Raw genomic sequence first — 19507 nt, 5'->3', positions numbered from 1 at the left:
GTGAGCCAAGCTCGATAAACTAACAAACCAATCTATAAACATGCTCAACTCGATTCATTAGCTTGCAAGCTGGTTCTTTAAAAAAATATTACTATAAAATGCACTTAAAATATAGTAGAATCGAGGAGTTCAAGTATAAAGTTATTCTAAATATCAAAAAATTATATTACAATTTCTTATATCACATAATTCTTTCAAACATGCTATAATGCCATGCCATGGATTGATTATCTGATCCGAAAGAGTCGTCCGTCTCAGATTCGACTTGTGTTGGACTCACTGTATAAGGGTTTTAGAGCGGTTTTTTGGGTTCTCGCGGAGCAAGGCGAGTAAAAATGGCATCGATCTACCGCTCTGCTGCTGTGACCACCGCCAGATCCGTAACCTTCCGATCCATGGCGGTGCTCTCCAAGCCCTCGAGTTCGAGATTGATCACTCCTGCCTTTTCCAGGTTAGAAGACGTTACGGGAATCCATCTCTTCTTCATCCTCCAATTATTTTTTAGGAGTTTGACTTCCTGTGTTTTCTTTCGATAAGGCCGCTTTCTTCGGCGATTGGATGCCTTGAGTCGCTGAGGCCTCTGCATACGGCCGTTGCGGCCGCCCGTCTCATATCGAACATAGCGGTCGATTCTTCCTGCTGGAGCTGGCTCTCTCAAGGTACGCAGTTTTAATTAGTACTCTTTATAAATTATTTGAGAATGCAAGTAGCTTGGAAGCTGAGCTCTTTGAGATTTAGGTGCTTGCTAGTTTTTGGGTAAGAGTTCTGTGAGGGCTGCAGTCTTTAAAGGAATAATAATAACCGAGGAGCAATGTAGGGGGTCGCATGTTACTTTGATTGGTTTGCAGTGTATATAAGAAGAGCAGATATTGAGTGCTAATGTGTGAATTATGGTTGCTCAAGGTTTTTTCTAAAAAACATGTTTTATCTCATTTGAAACGGATCAATTTACGGTATTCTAAAATGTTGCATGTTATGAAGGACGTTAACGTGAGTTTTAACTATTATCTTATTAAGTTTAAATGTGCTGTGTGCATTTAAGGTTGACTTCTAAGGAGTGCAATCTAGCATTCATATTAGTTTTTTGTTTTTTAAATTAATGATTACGATAATTCATGGATTCCATGCAGTTTTAAATGGAATGATAAAAGAATGCAATGGAGGTATTATAGGCATTAACAGCACATGCCATTGGGTGAGAAACCATCCAACTAACCATTAAAAGAAAGAGCAAAGATCTAGTTGGAGGAGGGTGGGAAAGACTAAAATATATGAGAAATAGGAGAGGCCTGTTGGAGGGTGGGAAAGAGAAAAAACAAAAAAAGGAGCTTTGGTGGAGAAGAAGTAGAGATTTTAAAAAAAAAATCTTCACCCTCTTTTTATCATTCTTTTTGTTCTTCTTCCATCCACGTGATATCTAGTGCCACCTTAGAGGACCATGTTCATTGGGCTTGTTGGGGATAAACATGTATATTTTAACACCTTGTCATTTGGGTTGACTGAAGATGAACATGAAGACCTTGGCATTGTGTTCTTTGTGTTGATTGAAGATGAATATGAAGACATTCTCCTTTGTCCTTGAGGCTGATTGAAAATGAATATGATGACTTCAAATTTATTATTTAGGTTAGGCAATCTTGAACAAGAAGATATTTCCGTTGCCTCCTTGGATTGGCCAAAGTGTGGAACACTCCATTGTCTTTATCCTATAGGGACCAAGTGGAGCATTCCAGTGAAGGAAATACTGGTGAAAGGACTCATGTTGGAATTTAGAATAGAAGAAGCAATAAAAATAATGATAAAACATGCATTTTGTCACCGGAGTCTTTTAGGACACTAGTGCATAGTCTATAATTTAACGCATGCTTTTTTTTAGAATTTATGCTAAGCATAAAAAAATCATGAGTAAGTTATTAGTAATTAAAAAATGCAATAGAGAGGAGATCCTTAGAGTGAAAAAGCACAACTAGTGATATATAACAATATATGATATTGCTTTAACATTCATGATGGTTAACGAATGATTAGCATGACAAAGAAATAAATTAAGTTATAACTATAACTATCAAGGTTATAATGATTGATGATGTTAGAACAAAATATTAAACTTTGAAGTTTAGATTCAAAACATAAGAAATAGTTCATTTGTAAATCCCATATTTAAATTCTTTTTATTCTTTGCAGTCTTCTCCGTGTCATAATCTTTTTCATCACCTTCATCAATTTCATGTCCACTTGCAAGTGTGATTGGCCTTAAATTTGTAAATAAAACTATCGTCCTTTTCATGTTCATTTAGTTTCTTTCATGGACATATTTCAGCACAATAATATATGTAAGCTCCTCTTCATGAAATGCTAATTCAATATCTTTATTCGATTCATCATTCGATTTCATTGTTAACTTCTCATTAGCATCATATATGTTATCTTAAGAAATTTAATTAATGCTTTCACGATGGTTGTATCTCAAAATCAAGGCCCTATTATTTTTCATGTAAACCAAATTCTTGGGGTGCCATGATTCATTTTTCTTTTTCTTTTATCATGAAGAAAATTTTTGGCAGAGATGAGGATGCTCAGGTGGATGAGTGGCTTTACCCTTAGAGATAGGATACGAAATGAGCATATACGTGAAAAGGTTGGAGTAGCTCCAGTAGAAGATAAGATTAGAGAAAGTCGCCTTAGATGGTTTGGTCACATAAAACGGCGGCCTTGCGATGACCCGGTTAGGAGAGTAGAGGTATTAGATTTGACTTATGTTAAGAAAGGTAGGGGTAGACCTAAAAAGACTTGGTTAGAAAATATTAGGAATGACCTTTCTTTATTAGATTTAAACGAGAATTTGACTTTTAATAGGACACAATGGAGAAAAAGGATTCATGTAGCCGACCCCACGTAGTGGGATAAAGGCTTGATGTTGTTGTTGTTGTTGTTGTATGAAGAAAAATTAAGATATTTAAATTATAAACTTTCATGTTAACAATCAATATATCTTTTTGCATCCACACTTAAATGTTCAACTACAGTCTAATTACTTTCATATCCATATAAACTACAATACTACATGTAATGGTGTGCACTTGAATCATAAAATTTTGCAAATGCAAAGCTTCTTGATCATATGCTAGCTACTAGTCAACTAAATGTATAATCACATTCAATGCAACTTAAACATCTAATTATTATTCAATACTAATTATAATTAAGATTTTAATGTTATATTGGATCATGCCCAAGTGACCATTTGTCCCTCAGCCAAGGTCATTCACCCATAATGCACACACTCAACTCATTGTAGTTTTTGTCTTTTTCAAAATTATTCCAAAATTTTTGTTCCATAATAGTTTGTTGTGATTGTTTGGGCATTACTTTCTTTGCCGAAGGACCCATAAAAAATTCTTTATATGTGAACATTTTCTTTAAACTAATTTTTTAGTGATGAAATTGCTTTAAGGTAAAAAATAATAATAAATTGAGCTCAAGTCATTTTTGTAGGTATTTTTGATCCATTAATCTTCTCATCAAATCTCATACTGTGGCATTGAATAAATGAAATTATGATTTAACACTATTCTATCAAAGCTTCTTGATCTCTGCCACCACATGTTGCACTATGGATGCTGGTTTGATGATCTTAAGTGATGTTTGAAGGTAACATGAAAATGGGACAACAGGAGGACTTGTGAAGAGGACTCAAGGCCCAAGGGCGTTTCAAAGTTCTCTGTCTCCTAGTTGTGTTAGGCGTGAGTTTTGACTCTCGTTTGAAACTATAAGACTTGTACACTTGCTCAAGACACAAAGTCTTTGGGTTTAACTTCATTTGACTAAATATGGTGTGATCTATGTTCAAATTTGGGAAGTCCTTTTTTCCATGTTATTATTGTGGTTGTACTAATCATTCATTGGTGTTATTTCGAGCCAAATTTGGCTACCTCCCACTCCCATGATATGGTATTGAACATCTATTCATGTTAATAGCTCTCCCATTACCATCTCTTCTTTGGCTTTTGTCATACTTTCTTAAGAGGAATATGATTTTTAGCGCTAGAACGCTCAAATCTCTGCATTTATTGTCATTCTTTTTCATTTATGGGTATGTTGCACTTGTCTAGGCGCTTCCTCCCTATATGATAGATAAGCACAAACATTTATCCTCTCTGAACATTAATTCCCTTCCTCCTGTGGCTATATGGCTGATGGCCCCCTACCATTTATTTAAGAAATCCATATTGAATCCTTCAACATCTCTATATCTCACTGATGCTTTGTATATCTTTTAATATCTTGTAACTATATTATATATTCATTTTCTTACTAAGTCCCATAATTATTGATTATTCTTAAACTTCCCGTCTCTTTGATTATGTTTTCTCTACATCTCATCTTGAAGAGGGCAACTAATGGTGGCGTTGAAGTTAGTGGGATCTACTTCTTGATGATTGATGTTTTTTTTTTTTTTTCACTTTTTCATGCACTATTATATCATTTTAATTGGTACTATTGATTGAGCCATCTTTTTTCTTCCACTATTACTCCTTTTCATTGACACTGTCTACTAGGTCATCCTCTTCCTAACGGACTTAAGGACTTAATCTATGGTACCTTCTCTACATTAAAATTCAATTGTCATGCATTTGAGCTTGGTATACACTATTGTGTCATTTCCATCATATACTACCAGTTATTATTCTTATCCATTTTAGTGGCTGAATCAGAAGCTTGGGGTTCAATATTTATCCTTACTCATTTGGGTTTTCATTATATGTTGTGGCCTTCATTGATGATTTACGTGGGCTGTTGTTGGGGATGAAAGTAAATTGCGGCAACGAAATAAACAAGAAAAATAGAAATGCAGCGGAAATAAAAAAAAAAAGACATCAAGATTTAATGTTGAAAAAGCCGAAATCGAGAAAAAACTACAGAACCACACAAAGAAACTCACTACTCTCACACTCTTTCCTTGCTTCTATCCTCTCTTGCATGATTCTCACACACTAAACATAAACAAAAAAGTAAAGTAAATAACACCAAGCAACGTCACCCTTCAGAAAAATGAGAAAGAAAATTATACAATCCGCCTCAAAGTACTGCACTGCTAGTTTGGAGCACTGTGATGCTCAAGCCTCTATCATCATGATGCTGCGATGCTCAAACCCGCAACGCTACAACACTACACAACGTTGCAGCGCCGAATTTAGAGCGTTGCGACACTCTACTATCTTTCTTTTCTCCCAAAAAACTTTGCAGCGCCGGGGCGTTCGGGTACATAACGCTAGGACGCTCCGGTACACAACGCCGGCACAAAGTCGGGGTGTTGCATGAAAAAAAAAAAATTCTCGGTTGCATAGTTGCGCCCGAACCCAAGCAGGGGGAGGACCCGTTGTTATACTTTCTCAAGAGGAATATGATTTTTAACGCTAGAACACTCAAATCTCTACATTTATTGTCATGCTTTTTCATTTTATGGGTATGTTGCACTTGTCTAGGTGCTTCCTCCCTATATGATAGATAAGCACAAACATTTATCTTCTCTGAACATCAATTCCCTTCCTCCTGCTGCTATGGTTGATGGCCCCCTACCATTTATTTAAGAAATGGATTTTGAATCCTTCAACATCTCTACATCTCACTGATGCTTTATATATCCTTTAATATCTTGTAACTATAGTATATATTCATTTTCTTACTAAGTCCCATAATTATTGATTTATCTCAGACTTACTCTATTGGAAAAAAAACCACAGAGTCAAACCACACTAAAAAATTCACTATGAAAATAGGGAGAAATAAGTACAAATCGCTCTTCTCATTCACTCTTTCCTTGCTTCTCTCCTCTTTTGCATGATTCTCACACACTAAAGATAAAAGAAAGTAAAAGAAATAATACCAAGCGACATCACCCTTTAGAAAAACAAGAAAGAAAATTATACAGTCCACCTCAAAGTGTTGCACCACTAGTTTGGTGCACTACGGCGCTCACGCCTCTATCATCATGATGTTGTGATGCTCAAACCTGCAGCACTGCACAGTGCTACAATGCCGAATCTAGAGCGTTATGATGCTCTACTCTTTGTCTTTTCTCCAAACAAACTCTGCAGGGTCGGGACTCTCGTGTATATAACGCCAGGGCACTTCGGTACACAATACCTGGACGCTCGAGTACAGAACTCCGGGGCGTATAAAATTTTTTTGTCGGGTGCAAAGTTGCATCCAAACCAATGCAGAGGGCGGACCCTTCAACATCTCTACATCTCATTGATGCTTTATATATCCTTTAATATCTTGTAACTATAATATATATTCATTTTCTTACTAAGTCCCATAATTATTGATTATTCTCAGACTTATTCTATTGGAAAAAAACCACATAGTCAAAACACACCAAAAAAATCACTATGAAAATAAGGAGAAATAAGTACAGATCGCTCTTCTCACTCACTCTTTCTTTGCTTCTCTCCTCTTTTGCATGATTATCACACACTAAAAATAAAAGAAAGTAAAAGAAATAATACCAAGCTACATCACCCTTTAGAAAAACAAGAAAGAAAATTATACAGTCTGCCTCAAAGTGTTGCACCACTAGTTTGGTGCACTGCGGCGCTCACGCCTCTATCATCATGACGTTGCGATGCTCAAACCTGCAGCACTACACAGTGATACAATGCCGAATCTAGAGCGTTACAACGCTCTACTCTCTTTCTTTTTTCCAAACAAACTCTGCAGGGCCGGGGCTCTCGGGTATATAACGCCAGGGCACTCCGGTACACAATACCTGGACGCTCGAGTACAGAACTCCGGGGCGTATAAAATTTTTTTGTCGGGTGCAAAGTTGCATCCGAACCCATGCAGAGAGAGGACCCCCCCCCCCCCCCCCCCCCCCCCCCCCCCCCAACGAGCACGACAAATTGAATTGAGGTATGAGGCAACAATGCAACCCAATTGATCGACACATATAGATTCCAAATAGATTAACAATTACATGGGTTTAATTACTTAAATGGCGCTTTGATTTTCTTCATAACTTCTAAATCCTTTGTCTGATTGTTTTGGGTTGAAGCTAAAGAGTTATAGATTCTTCATCATGATATCTACTGGCACGTTACTGAAGCTTTCTCATCAGGAGATGAGATTCTTCCACCATGGGAGAATTGAAGCAGTCAAGAGTTGTCATTTTATATATTTATTTATTTTTTACTCATGTTTCTAACTTTCTTTCTCCAGTGATTTTTTAGTTTTTTATGTTGACCCTTGGTTTTCTCTGTTGGCCCCTCGGTTTCCCTCTATCTCTCAGTTTCTTCGTTGTCCACTCATTTTCTTTGCCGTCTTCTCATATACCAACTGCTGTTTAGTCTTCCCTAAGTGTTGTTGGCTTTACCTATGCTAGTTATTTTTCCCCATGCTGCTCTCTTGTTGTTTTCCTGTTGTTGGGTGCTCGTTTTCCTTGTTGTGGGCCTGTGGCTACTTGATTTCCTCTTTGCTGATTTTTATGCATGATGCTTTAAAGGTGGGCTGTTTTGGCGACACATTTATGTGATATATTAAATGTTATTCCCTCTTATTTCTCTTATAAATTGGGGTTGATTTTCTTTGTGAGAGAGAGAGAGAGACTTTGAAGAATTTTTTGAATGTGATCATTCAAAACATGCGGGTTTGTCATAGCTTGCTATCTTCTTTTCCCTATCCTTCTTATATTTCGTCTTGGACTTCTATCTACTCTTCTCTCAATGGTTTCCATTCAACTTGTATATTCCTTCTCTAAAATTATTATAAGTTTTAAATTGTGTCGTGTCCTATTTTATTATAAGTTGTGTTGTGTCTTGTTCTATTACAAGTTGTAAGTGGTGTTATTATTGTTTTATTGTTGTGTTTGTTTGTGTTATTTAAGATTTATGTAAATGAAAAATGAAGTGTGTTTTTATTTGCATTCCTAGAGAAAAATTTGTTTCTAGTTTGCATCAATTTTGTATTAGAGCTTTATGTTTAACTATTAAGTTGCCATGTAATAGTAAGTGCGTTTAGTATCAGCAACAGAGAAAATTGACGCAACCTAAGTTCTATAACAAAGTAGGAGAATTCTAGGAATGCAACAACACTCTTCCTTTCAATAAAAATAAACCAACATCAATTGAATGAAACTTAATTGTAAAACACACTTCCTTTTAGAAACTTAATAGTAAAACCTAAAGCTCTATGTAATTGATGCAACCTAAGTTCTATAGACAAGTAGAACATTAGGAATGCAACAAGATACTTCCTTTCAATAAAACATAAACCAACACGATCTGAATGAAACTTTATGAGATCAATTTGCTCTGCAATAAAGATGCCTCCTAAGTTCTATAACCAAGTAGGAGAACACTAGGAATGCAACAACACTTCTTTTCAATAAAACATAAACCAACACCAATTGACTCAAAAAATTCTTCAAATTCTCTCTCACAAAGAAAATCAACCCTAATTTATAGGAGAAATAAGAGGGAATAACATTTAATAGATTGCATAAATGTGCCCCCAAAACAACCACTTAAATCCACCAAAATAACCCACATTTAAAGCCTCCTGCATATGAATCAACAAAGAGGAAACCGAGCAACTACAACAGGGAAAACGAGCAGTCAACAACATGACAACATCATGGGGAAAAACAACCAGCATAGGGAAAGCCAGCAGCACTTAGCAAAACCAAATAGCACGTAGGGAAGATCAAACAACAACAGGTATACAAGAAGATAATATTGAAAATGAGTGGACATCAGGGAAACTGAGAGATAGTTGGAAAACCGAGGGGTCAATAGGAAAAAACGAAGGGTCAATAGAAAAAAAAAGTCATTCGAGAAAGAAAGCTAAAAAAACAAGTAGAAAATAAATAAAATATAAAATGACAACTCTTGACTGCATCAATATTTAATTTGACTATAAGTTTATTGGAATTAGAGTTTGAATAATTATGAATTTAATTATCGAAGCTACCTTTTCAAATGTGCATTAATATTCATGCTCGATCAAGTCAATTTTTGATGATGTATCAGTTGCCTCCTATTTCTAGAAAACGAAGCTCGTGTTTTTTGAAAATATATGTTTATGTCATCGAAAAGATTTGTAGTAAAATATTACAAATTCAATAAATGATTAGGCCCAATTAACCACTTTGTGGATGTTAATGTGAACTTTCCCTTTGAGCTTTGAACTTGGTAAAATATCCTCAAATATAAATTTAGCCTTTAATGAAATTATGGCGTTGATTAATGCAAAAATCATCAAGTAATTGTGCTCCAGAAGTTACAAAATTGCTCGAAATAATTGTACAGGCTCTATTATGATAGTAATAAGATTTACTAATGACATAGTTTTAACCAAGCTCCTAATCTGTTCTAAGGAGGGCTTTAAAGAAATTTTTTAAATACTTCTATCTTAGATTATTAGGTGAAGTGCCACGTAAGACTCATTGTGAAAGACGTCGAGAGAAATCCATTAATGATGTTTGAGCTTTTTAGAGGTTGTTTGTTATAGTGTTACTCGATGATGTTAACCTTTGTAGAATATGTTGAGAGAAATCCACAAAGGGTGCTTGATATATCCTATGGACTGATATTGTTTGTTAGAGCATTGCTTGATGGCATGAACCTATATGGAAGAAGTCGATATCCGCCAGGGATGTTTGACATATTAGATATTGTTTGTCAGAGCGATGCTCGATGACGTTAACTTATATGGAAGATGCTAAGATAAATCTGTTGGGGGAAAAATGTGACGCCACCACAGATTTTGATTTCTCCTATTTTGTAATCGAATAATGCATTGAGAATAAAGTACAATCTCGGGAGACTGACACAATATTATTCAATGGATTCAATATCAAAATAAGATTTTATAAAATGATATTTTTATGATCAAACACAATTCAAAGAATAATATATCATCTTGAAAGATGAACATGAAATTCTATAGAATGTGTTTAAAAATAGAAATAGGTTTTTTTGAAAAATTTATCTATTCTTTTATTTAGATATAATAAGGATAATATATATCATCTTGAAAGACGAACATAACATTCTTCAAGACATCCAAAAGCAAGAATGAGTTTTATAAAATTCATCATTTCCAAAGTTGAATATAACAAGCAAGATATTATATTATCTGAAAAGACAATAATAACATCCTACAAACATATTTAAAACTAGAAATGAGGTTTTAAAGACAGATGCATTTTCAAAGATTTTTCCCTTATTTTATATGAATAAAATAAGGTTTATTTTAATATGGGATTCTCAAATCCCTATAGGGGCAAACCCCTATAGTTAATTACATCTTAGAAGAGATGCTCCTAATAAAACTCTTGATTAAAACAGTGATTTTATATTTTTTTACTACAAAGTAAAAGATAAGGAACAAAAGTAAGGATTTTCTAAAGAAAAAGCTTAATGTTGAACAATTATTAATGAGTCAAAGGAGAAAAAGTAGGAGTCAGATTCTAATAAGCTTAGAGGCAACCTCAGTCTACCCTATGTTGGCTTTACATTTTAGGAGAAAATTTTTTATGTTTGAGTTTGTATTTTATTAGAAATTTGGGACTATATTCCCGGAGGGTGAGGACTTAAGATTTAAAAATCTACCTCAGAACTTAAATTTAAATTAGGTACTACAAAGTAGTGACCCAAACCTATCTAATGAAGTACAAATATGGACTTACCCCGGCCTGGATTGGGGAGCCAACTAACTACCTAGGCGCTTTAAAATCATGTGTCTGGTCTCTTTATGGAAGATATGTAGGGACATTGTTTAAATTTTTAGGAATTGGGGGCCGACATCTAAGACATACCCTAATTGGCCCCTCAACTTATGTAGGGTGAATGATGACTGAAAAAAATGCAATTAACATTTTAGACTCTTTTAATTTGTATCTAATGTAATGCATGCTAATTGACTCAAATGCATAAAATTATTATGAAATAGTTTTAAAATTAGGCTTAGAAAATAGATTTTTTCCTAGAGATTGCACATCCCCTTGATAGAACTGCACCCTCATAAGCCATGTGGTCTGCCAGAACCTGCAAGCGAGGAGATGCCTAACAAGTTCTAATGAGATGCAAATCTGAATTTACCCCGGCGTGGATTGGGGAGCCAACTAACCACCTAGGCGCTTTAGAACCACGTGTTCGGTCTATTTATGAAAGATAGGTAGAGACATTGTTTAAGTTTTAAGGAATTGGGGGCCGACATTTAAGACATACCCTAATTGGCTTCTCAACTTATGTAGGGTGAATGATGCCCGAAAAAAAAACGCAATTAACATTTTAGACTTTTTTAATTTGTATCTAATGCAATGCATGCTAATTGACTCGAATACATAAACTATTCATGAATCAATTTTAAACTTAGACTTAGAAAATAGATTTTTTCTTATAGATTGCACAACATCCCCTTGACAGAATTGCACCCTCATAGGCCATGTGGTCTGCCAGAACCTGCAAGCGAGGAGGTGCCTAGCAAGAAATATAAGGTAATAATATGCATATGTTGACTCTTGGCGGTCCCGAACTTACTTCTTAAATCATTAGAGTTTCTATGTGATCATAAAAAATTTATTAGGATTTTAATTATAAAAAATTTTATCGTACCCTTAAAAAAACTTTGTTCGTATTCAGGCTAAAACAAAACATGACATGCAAGAAAACTTGAAAAAATAGGCAATTCTACTGCGCAAACAATGTAACAATCAAATTAAATTATCCAAAATATAATGTCCATTGTCCAATGTCCATATAACAAGTGTCATTTTATTTACACCCATAATTTGCTGAAAAAGTAAAGTGGCCGGGAACCACTAATAACAAACCCATATTCTAATCCTGAGACTGACGCAAGTGATTTTGAAATGGGTTATACTTTTTTTCTTATCTTCATTTCTTCGTCTTCTTCCTTTCATCTCCTCATTTCATCTTTTCTTCTTCGACGAGTTCTTTGGATCCGCCGAGCCTGGATATCCAAATGAAAAGAAACTCATTCCCGAAGGGGTATTTTCTTTTCCCTTTGGATATTAGAATAATTTTAACCTAGCTTTCAAAATAAAAAGGGAACACTCCCCTAAGAGTCGTTCTCTTTTCTTTGGAATTTAGGTTGGATGTGATATCCCACTTCTAAATCATTTTCACAACGTTTGACTTTAACAAATTACATTTACATTTCATTTATATCCCAGAAAGAAAAAGAAAATCTAGACCACATGTAGGGTTATCCTAAGCATTTATAATAAAGTCATTCCCAAGCAGTTATATATTCACATTTAAATTGAATTCACCAGCTATAATTGGCATCTCTTTTTTTATTTGGGGGCTAAACAACTGAAGTACATATATCATTTATATAATAATTAATTAATTAACCCCCATTTTAATGCCTTGCACGAGTGTGGCTACCTGCAAAAAATTCTATGAACAACCAGATCGCTCCTAACCTATGAGTAATCTAATCGTCAATCAAATCATATCCCAAAGAGCTTTAAAAGTAAATAAGTACTCACATCAATCACAAACAGTATGCAGTAAAAATCCAGAAAGCCCGTCACACAGTAGCAAAAAAATAAATACCTGTATAACCTAAAGCCAGAGTCGGTTGTCTTAGCAAACAAATATAAGTGTGTGCAGTAGACTGTGTGGTTTAGATATATCCTAGATCAGTTGTTGGTTGAAGTTTTCTAGTTGATTGAATTTAGTTTGTTGAAACGTCAAATGAGGTTTTATGTTCAGGTTTAAGTTTCAGCACCTTTAATAATTTTGGAGTTCATTTTAGGTTGAATTTTAATTCATAAGGTTGATTAATAGAATTTGTTCTTTAGTGTATTTTAATTAACCATTTTTTAATATTTAGATTATTTAATTAAATGATTTCCTGAGTTTTTTTTTTTATGATTTATTATATTTTAGATGATTTATTAAATTTAAAATGATTTATTAAGTTATTAATGATTTATTAAAGTGTTAATGTTTTATTGAATTTTTAAGGATTTTATTTAATATCTCGATAATTTGTTAATTTTAAATGATTTATTGAATCCTTAATTGATTTATTAAATTATTAATGATTTATTAAATTTTTGAATATTTTATTTAATTTTTAATGATTTATTAAAATTTTAAATTTATTTCTATTTTTTATTATTCATATTATTTAATTGATTGGAATTTATTAACCTTTCTTTAAAAAATTATTTAAGATTATTTTGGTTATAAGTTTATGATTTTAATATTTTATCGAATTATGTTAATTCTATTTGTGATTTCAATATTCAATTACATTGGTATTTTATTTTTCAGTTTAAGGGTTGATTTATTTTTATTAAACAAATATACGTTATTTATCGTTTTATAAGTTTGGTTTAAATTAGTTGAAATTATTGTTTATTGTTGTAGTTTCTAATTCTTAAAAGAGAATTTTAATAATTGTTTGATTATTATTTTGAATTGATTAAATTTAGGTTAAAGATATTCATTAATCCTAAAGCGATGTGCTACTAGGTTTTTTATATTTAATATTTTTCTCCCTAAAAGGTGCATGCATCATAAGTTTATTTTTTATAAGACTTAGTCCTTAATTTTTATCCTTAAATGTCACTAATGTTATATGAAATGAAAAAAATTGTTATCACTAAGTCACTAACCCTTAGGACATTGCGCACGTTTAAAGGAATTTAAGGATCTAAAATAAAATAAAAATAAAATTGGAGTTACTACAGGGGCCTAAAGGGGAAGGGTTCCCACAAACCACACCAAGGGCCTCCTAAGGACTTTCTAAGTTTTAGAATACTTACAGTGTACGGGAGCCAATGTCCGGTATTTTCGCCTGTAGCACCCTTACCCTGTTAGATGGGGGCTACTGATGCATTTGTTTCTTTTCCCCTTTGCTTTGTTGATTGATAATGTTCCTCGCAGTTCATGCAAATTAAGACTGTAAAATATGTATTAGATATGTACCTTACAAATGATCGAAAGAAACATGTAGTAGCATTGAGTGCATTTAATTTGAGTTTCTAAGTTTATGTGTATGCAAATGTCATAGGTGATACATGAAGCAAATATGGGTACAACAATGAATTAATGAGTCAATGCAATACAAACGTTACTGTCATATCATTTATAATATGATATTTTTATTTATTGAAAAAAACCTATTTGAAATAGTTAGTAATGAACAGATATCACATATTTGAATGCATGTCGTTATCAATTTTAACTTCAAAGAATTTCAGTTTTAAACAATTTTATAAGCTTTAGGTCATTAAGAAACATGATTGTTATATAGGATTTTCACACTAAATATGCATGGTTTATGTAAATAATAAAATAAAAATGCTATCGAAAGTTACGGATGACCCTGACAAAGTTTAATGAACTCAAACTTTTAATACAAGAGCTAAGGTAAAGAAAGTTTACTTTACTTTTCTTTCAATTAGATAAATAAGAAATCTACTTTATTGACTTGAGAGGGCTACATTACATTTACAGTAACTGATGTGAATTTATTATTTAATGAGACTATAGAAAGCATTATGATGATGTTCTTATTTCCATTACCATCCAAATCCAATTAAATAGGAAAGCATATATTAATTGACAGATTATCTTAAATTTAATAGTAGAATTAATATTTAATATGCAGTGCTTCAATCTTACAGGCTTTTAGAAAAAAATCTGCTTACTCTCACCTCTAATTATATTATATATGCATAAAATAAAATAATAAGAAAAGTACAGGAAGGTAAGAAAAGTCAAAGTTGTAGTGATTAACTCGAGATGGGTCGAATTAAAAAGCTGAGTCCATGCTACATCATTAGGTATCCACCTAAGGGAAATCATATAGGCGACGTCTATGCTAGGTTACGAAAACCTAAGTGCTAAGAGTCGGCACAAGGAATATTGACCTTGAATAATAAGGTCAACAAAATCTACAAAAAAATGTTTAATATATCAAATATTATTTATTAGAGCGTTGCTTGATGATGTTAATCTATGTGAAACATATTGAGAAAAATCCACTTAGGATGTTTGATATATTTGATGTTGTTATCATAGCATTATTTAATAATATTAACTTGTGTGGAAGAGATTGATAGTTATATGAGGTTGTTTGTCAGAGCATTGTTCAATGACATTAACATTTCTGTAGGTCAAATTGAATCCCTCTGGGGTTGATTTTATCTTGATTGGGAGTGGTCGAATGCTATGCGTATCCCAAATTGAACGTGAAAATTGATTTGTTCTTAGACCATACTTCCTTTTTGAGACCATGACTATGTGATCTTACCAAGGAGTAGATGTTCAGTTGGAGATTGTATGTAGAGTTTGAAGTTCGAAACTTTTTCTATGAGATCTCGTCCTACGCTGATTGATAGTGTCCAAAAACTTGCTATTTGGGTTTGCAAGTTTATAGAAATCAAAACTTGCCTTTTTAGACTTGATTTTAGGGATTATGAGAAATTTCCAATTATAGGTCTTTTTAGACTTAATTTTAGGGTTTGACTCTTGAGTAGAGGGTCTGTAATTTGTGGTTCAATGGTTCAATAATTCAAGAAAAATATGTTTCTAATCAAATTTATATGTGCTAATTGCATGTGATTTCTTTGAGTTTGATGCAAATCTTGTAAACACTTTTTGGGGACTCCTTGTATCAGTTTGAGACTTATAGTAACTCTTCAATGGTTTCTCACGTTTATCTCTCTTTTCTTTCTTTTCAAGTTTTGGTTTACGTGTGATTGAATGTGAAATGAGTATGCACATGAAAATGTTGGAGTTTGCTCAAGTGGCATATAAGATTAGAGAGAGTCAGTGTTAGATGGTTGGCATTTAAAATTTCAGCCTTCCTTCTATTCACCATGTTAAAAGAGTAGATGTATTAGATTCGGCCTATGTTCAGCAAGATGGAGAAAGACCTAAAAGATTTGTTTCAAAGTATTATAATGACCTTTTTTAGTGGGATGAAGGCTTGTTGTTGTTGTGTAATTGACATTTGTTCAAATTTTTTATAATATTTTCTTTCTGGCGTGTGAATCCTGATTGCCATGTTAGCATTCATTCAATCTTAGATTTTCTTGCAAATTTATATTTGAAAATTTTAAATCATTATTTAGAAGTTTTGCATCAAAATAAATTAAATTGAGAGTCATGAACTACATAACTTTGATCTTTTGTATGCTTGTTTTTGCAACTCATCCTAAATTTGCTCTGGGAGATATACTCTGAGATGGTTAGCATCAATCACTTAGTTAATTAGGGCTAGAAAGAATTGGCGCTGAGAGGGAATTGAAGTAATGCCGTGATGATAGTTATAAATGCGTCAAATATGTGATTAGATAAGAAATCTTGTAACCATGTTACTATTGCTGATATGAGAGATGCTGATCTTTTTTGTCACTCTTTTGATATAAAAAATCAAATACATAAACAATGAAATAATGAATTGAAAAGATTCCAATAATTATATTTTCAAATCCTAACATCACTCTTAAAATAATTGAAAATACTTTGTTAGTGGTCATTATTTTTTTTTTGATCCATTTTGAATTTATGTTCTTCCTTATTTTTAATATTAAAAAAATTTGTGATAAAAATTTCTTATTCAAAAAGTTAAAATTTTGAGATTCTTGATTGAGACATTTTCATATATTTATATATTTTTTTAAAATATATAAAAAATAGAGAGAACATCAATTCGAAATCATGTTCTCATGTGGTTTTAAAATTTTTTGAGGAAATTCTGTATCTCGTATAAATTGATGTTGTGATTTAGTAATATGCATTTTTATTGATATCAGCTCTCCACTGTCCTGACATCTGCTTTATGCTTTGGATATAGGACGTGCTTTACCTTTATGATCAAGGTCCTTGCTTTATGTGGAGAAACATATTTCTAGAGCTGCCCTATCATTTTGAAGAGGACATTTTCTTAAGCTGAGAGGAACCTTGAATTCTGTATCAAGTAATGCAAGTATCATCTTTGTTTTTATCCGGTTGTGAGAATTTTATCTTCTTGTGACAGTATTTGCTGAAAAAAAGATGAAAATCAACTTTCCGATGCATAACATTCTTAAATTTTGTATTCTGTCGAAATATACATTTTTAAAGACATTTTCATTTAGAATTATAAAATCTAAACTGAAGCAAACAAATAGGTCTTGCAATAAATGTACAATGCATGCTAATAATTGTGTTTTTATCAGTTACCATAACTTAGGCTTCGTTTGGTACAGCTTTTTTGCTGGTTCTTAAAACAGATTTATAATAAAAAGAGAAATTTTTTGTACTTAAAATTTGTTTTGAGAAGTAATAAGAAAGTTATCCCAAACGAATCCTTAATCATTCGGTTGATTATGGAATTCTTTTACTACAAACCATTCTGCATGTTGATTTTATTCATTTACTATCTTGACTACTGAGAAGTAACTTTCAGACCTTTTGCTTTCATCTCCGTTTTAAATATACGTTCTTGTGGCTAGTATATTCTCGTCTATTTTCTTCCTGCTCGAGCAGAGGTTTTTTAAGACATTTTGATGCATGCAATTGAATTTTTTTTTAATAAGCTATCATTTTGCGTATCGTGTAGTATGTTGTGCTCTATTTTTTTGTTTATTTTGGTACAAAGAATCATTGTTGCAATGGGCATCCCTCCAGTGCACTTAAGAAACTGCAGAGTATTCAGTAGCAGCTTCTAGCACCAAAAGATCTTATTACTTGAGTGGGTTATTTTTTATATTTTTAGATATAGGTTTTGGATCCGCGACTTGACAAATGTAGCACGAAGCATTTCTCTTCCTATCTCTGTGTTTAAATTTAGTGTTAGTCTAGTGCCCACAACAAATTTATAATAAACATTGTTATGAATTGATTTAGCTTTAAGTTATGTTATTCTTGCAGGCTACTACATCTATGTAAATCTCTATAAATAGAGATTGTATGTGATGTAATATTTGGGAAAAAATCTGAATAAAACTAAGCTTTATTCATATTTTCCCCCAAATATTACATCACATACAATCTCTATTATAGAGATTTACATAGATGTGGTAGCCTGCAAGAATAACATAACCTAATACTAAATCAATTCATAACAATCTCCACCTTGATTTAGTTTTACAAAAAAAATAAAAAAATAAAAAAAATAAAGAACCACTCGTCACAAGAACTCGAACTTGTTGCAATCCAACTGATCGCCGTGGACGCCCGTGTGCGCTCCGACCTGCGACTTCGCATGATCCACCCGTCCAATCCCAAGTTCGCAACCATCTTGCTGCCTTGTGGTTCTTGATCTTGTTGTTGTCTCCACTGCCTCAATCACACTACCTACCCTTTGTCGCCCGGACTCCACCTCAAAAAATTCTAACCAGATCTTTAATCAAGAACTGTTCCTTTGAACCGAGAGCCATTACCTTCAATCTCTTGCTTGCAACTTCCAATGTCACCATGACCTCATCTCTACAGGATTCTCTGAAATGACAGCTCAACAATCCATTTACTGGTCTTGAACGCAACTAAGGATTAGGTGCTCAGGTCTTCGAATACGGCTCCTGTAATTCTCCACCTTGATCGAATCCAAGATCAAGAGTATCTCTTCCGCGGACAACTCCCAAACTCTACATTGCCTGCTTGCCAGAGCCAAATGAAACTTTCAGTCTGCTTGCATCCGTTGAACGCATGATCCACCTGCTGCACCAAGAAGAGCCGTAGAAGCCCTCTGTGCTTTCCTTTTACCGCGTTTAATGCCTCAAGTTTGTGGATAACCCGCGGCCTTGATGGTTGTGCTCACGCCAGCCGCTCCGGCCTCCGTTGATCGCGGTACCAAGCCGCTTCGCCTTCCCGCCTCCGACTTGATCGCAGCACCAAGCCGCTTCGCCTTGACCACACGAGTTGACCCGCTTGCCTTCACCCATGTTCGTTTGCACGCGTCTAATTCCGCTCGGTTCGATGCTTGATCTTGCTCCGTGGCTCCACCTACCACGTCCGAGCTCCCATGCAAGGCCCCGCTCTTCCTTGGATGCAAGAACCTTCATTCTTCCTCGAGATTGCCTCCACCATGGCTCTGATACCAAATGTTAGAACTTGCTTGTGAGAGGAAGAAGCACATCCTCTTCTTGATCTTGAGATAGGAGGGAGAGGGGAAGGGGAAAGGGAGAGAGCTGAATGCAAAAATTATTATTGCTCGACCATCCTTATTACAACCTATAAGGCCTCTATATATAGGCACAAAAGCAACATTAAAAGCTACACTATTGGCCATACATGCTCATACAAGAAACCTAAACAAAAAAATACAAACATAAATCTAGGATCAATATCTAACAATCTCTACCTTGATCCCAGATTTACACAAAAAGATAACTGTTGTCCACAAAGAACAACCCCGTCATTCTTCCCCGCCAATAGCTTCCATCTCCTGACAGATCTTCTCCTGTCGCACTGCGTCCCACACAATCAATTCCCTGAGCACCCTGTGTGCCTCGCTTCCACATCCTGTGCAT

At 33.9% G+C, this 19507-nt stretch overlaps 1 protein-coding gene across 1 annotated transcript; it reads left to right on the top strand.

Annotated features, from left to right (window-relative positions):
* Positions 1 to 211: 211 nt before the first annotated feature.
* LOC110113376 lies at positions 212 to 17161 on the top strand. Its single transcript, XM_020845934.2, has 3 exons — positions 212 to 451; positions 538 to 659; positions 16849 to 17161. Exons 1-3 carry the CDS (start codon positions 336 to 338, stop codon positions 16866 to 16868), a joined length of 258 nt encoding a protein of 85 aa, XP_020701593.1. The 5' UTR covers positions 212 to 335; the 3' UTR covers positions 16869 to 17161.
* Positions 17162 to 19507: the final 2346 nt, after the last annotated feature.

This window comes from Dendrobium catenatum, unplaced genomic scaffold (assembly GCF_001605985.2).
Source record: "Dendrobium catenatum unplaced genomic scaffold, ASM160598v2 fragScaff_scaffold_800, whole genome shotgun sequence".
Taxonomy (NCBI): Eukaryota; Viridiplantae; Streptophyta; class Magnoliopsida; order Asparagales; family Orchidaceae; genus Dendrobium; species Dendrobium catenatum.
The sequence above is the reverse complement of the archived record's forward strand: the minus strand, read 5'-3'. Positions and strand labels throughout refer to the sequence as shown.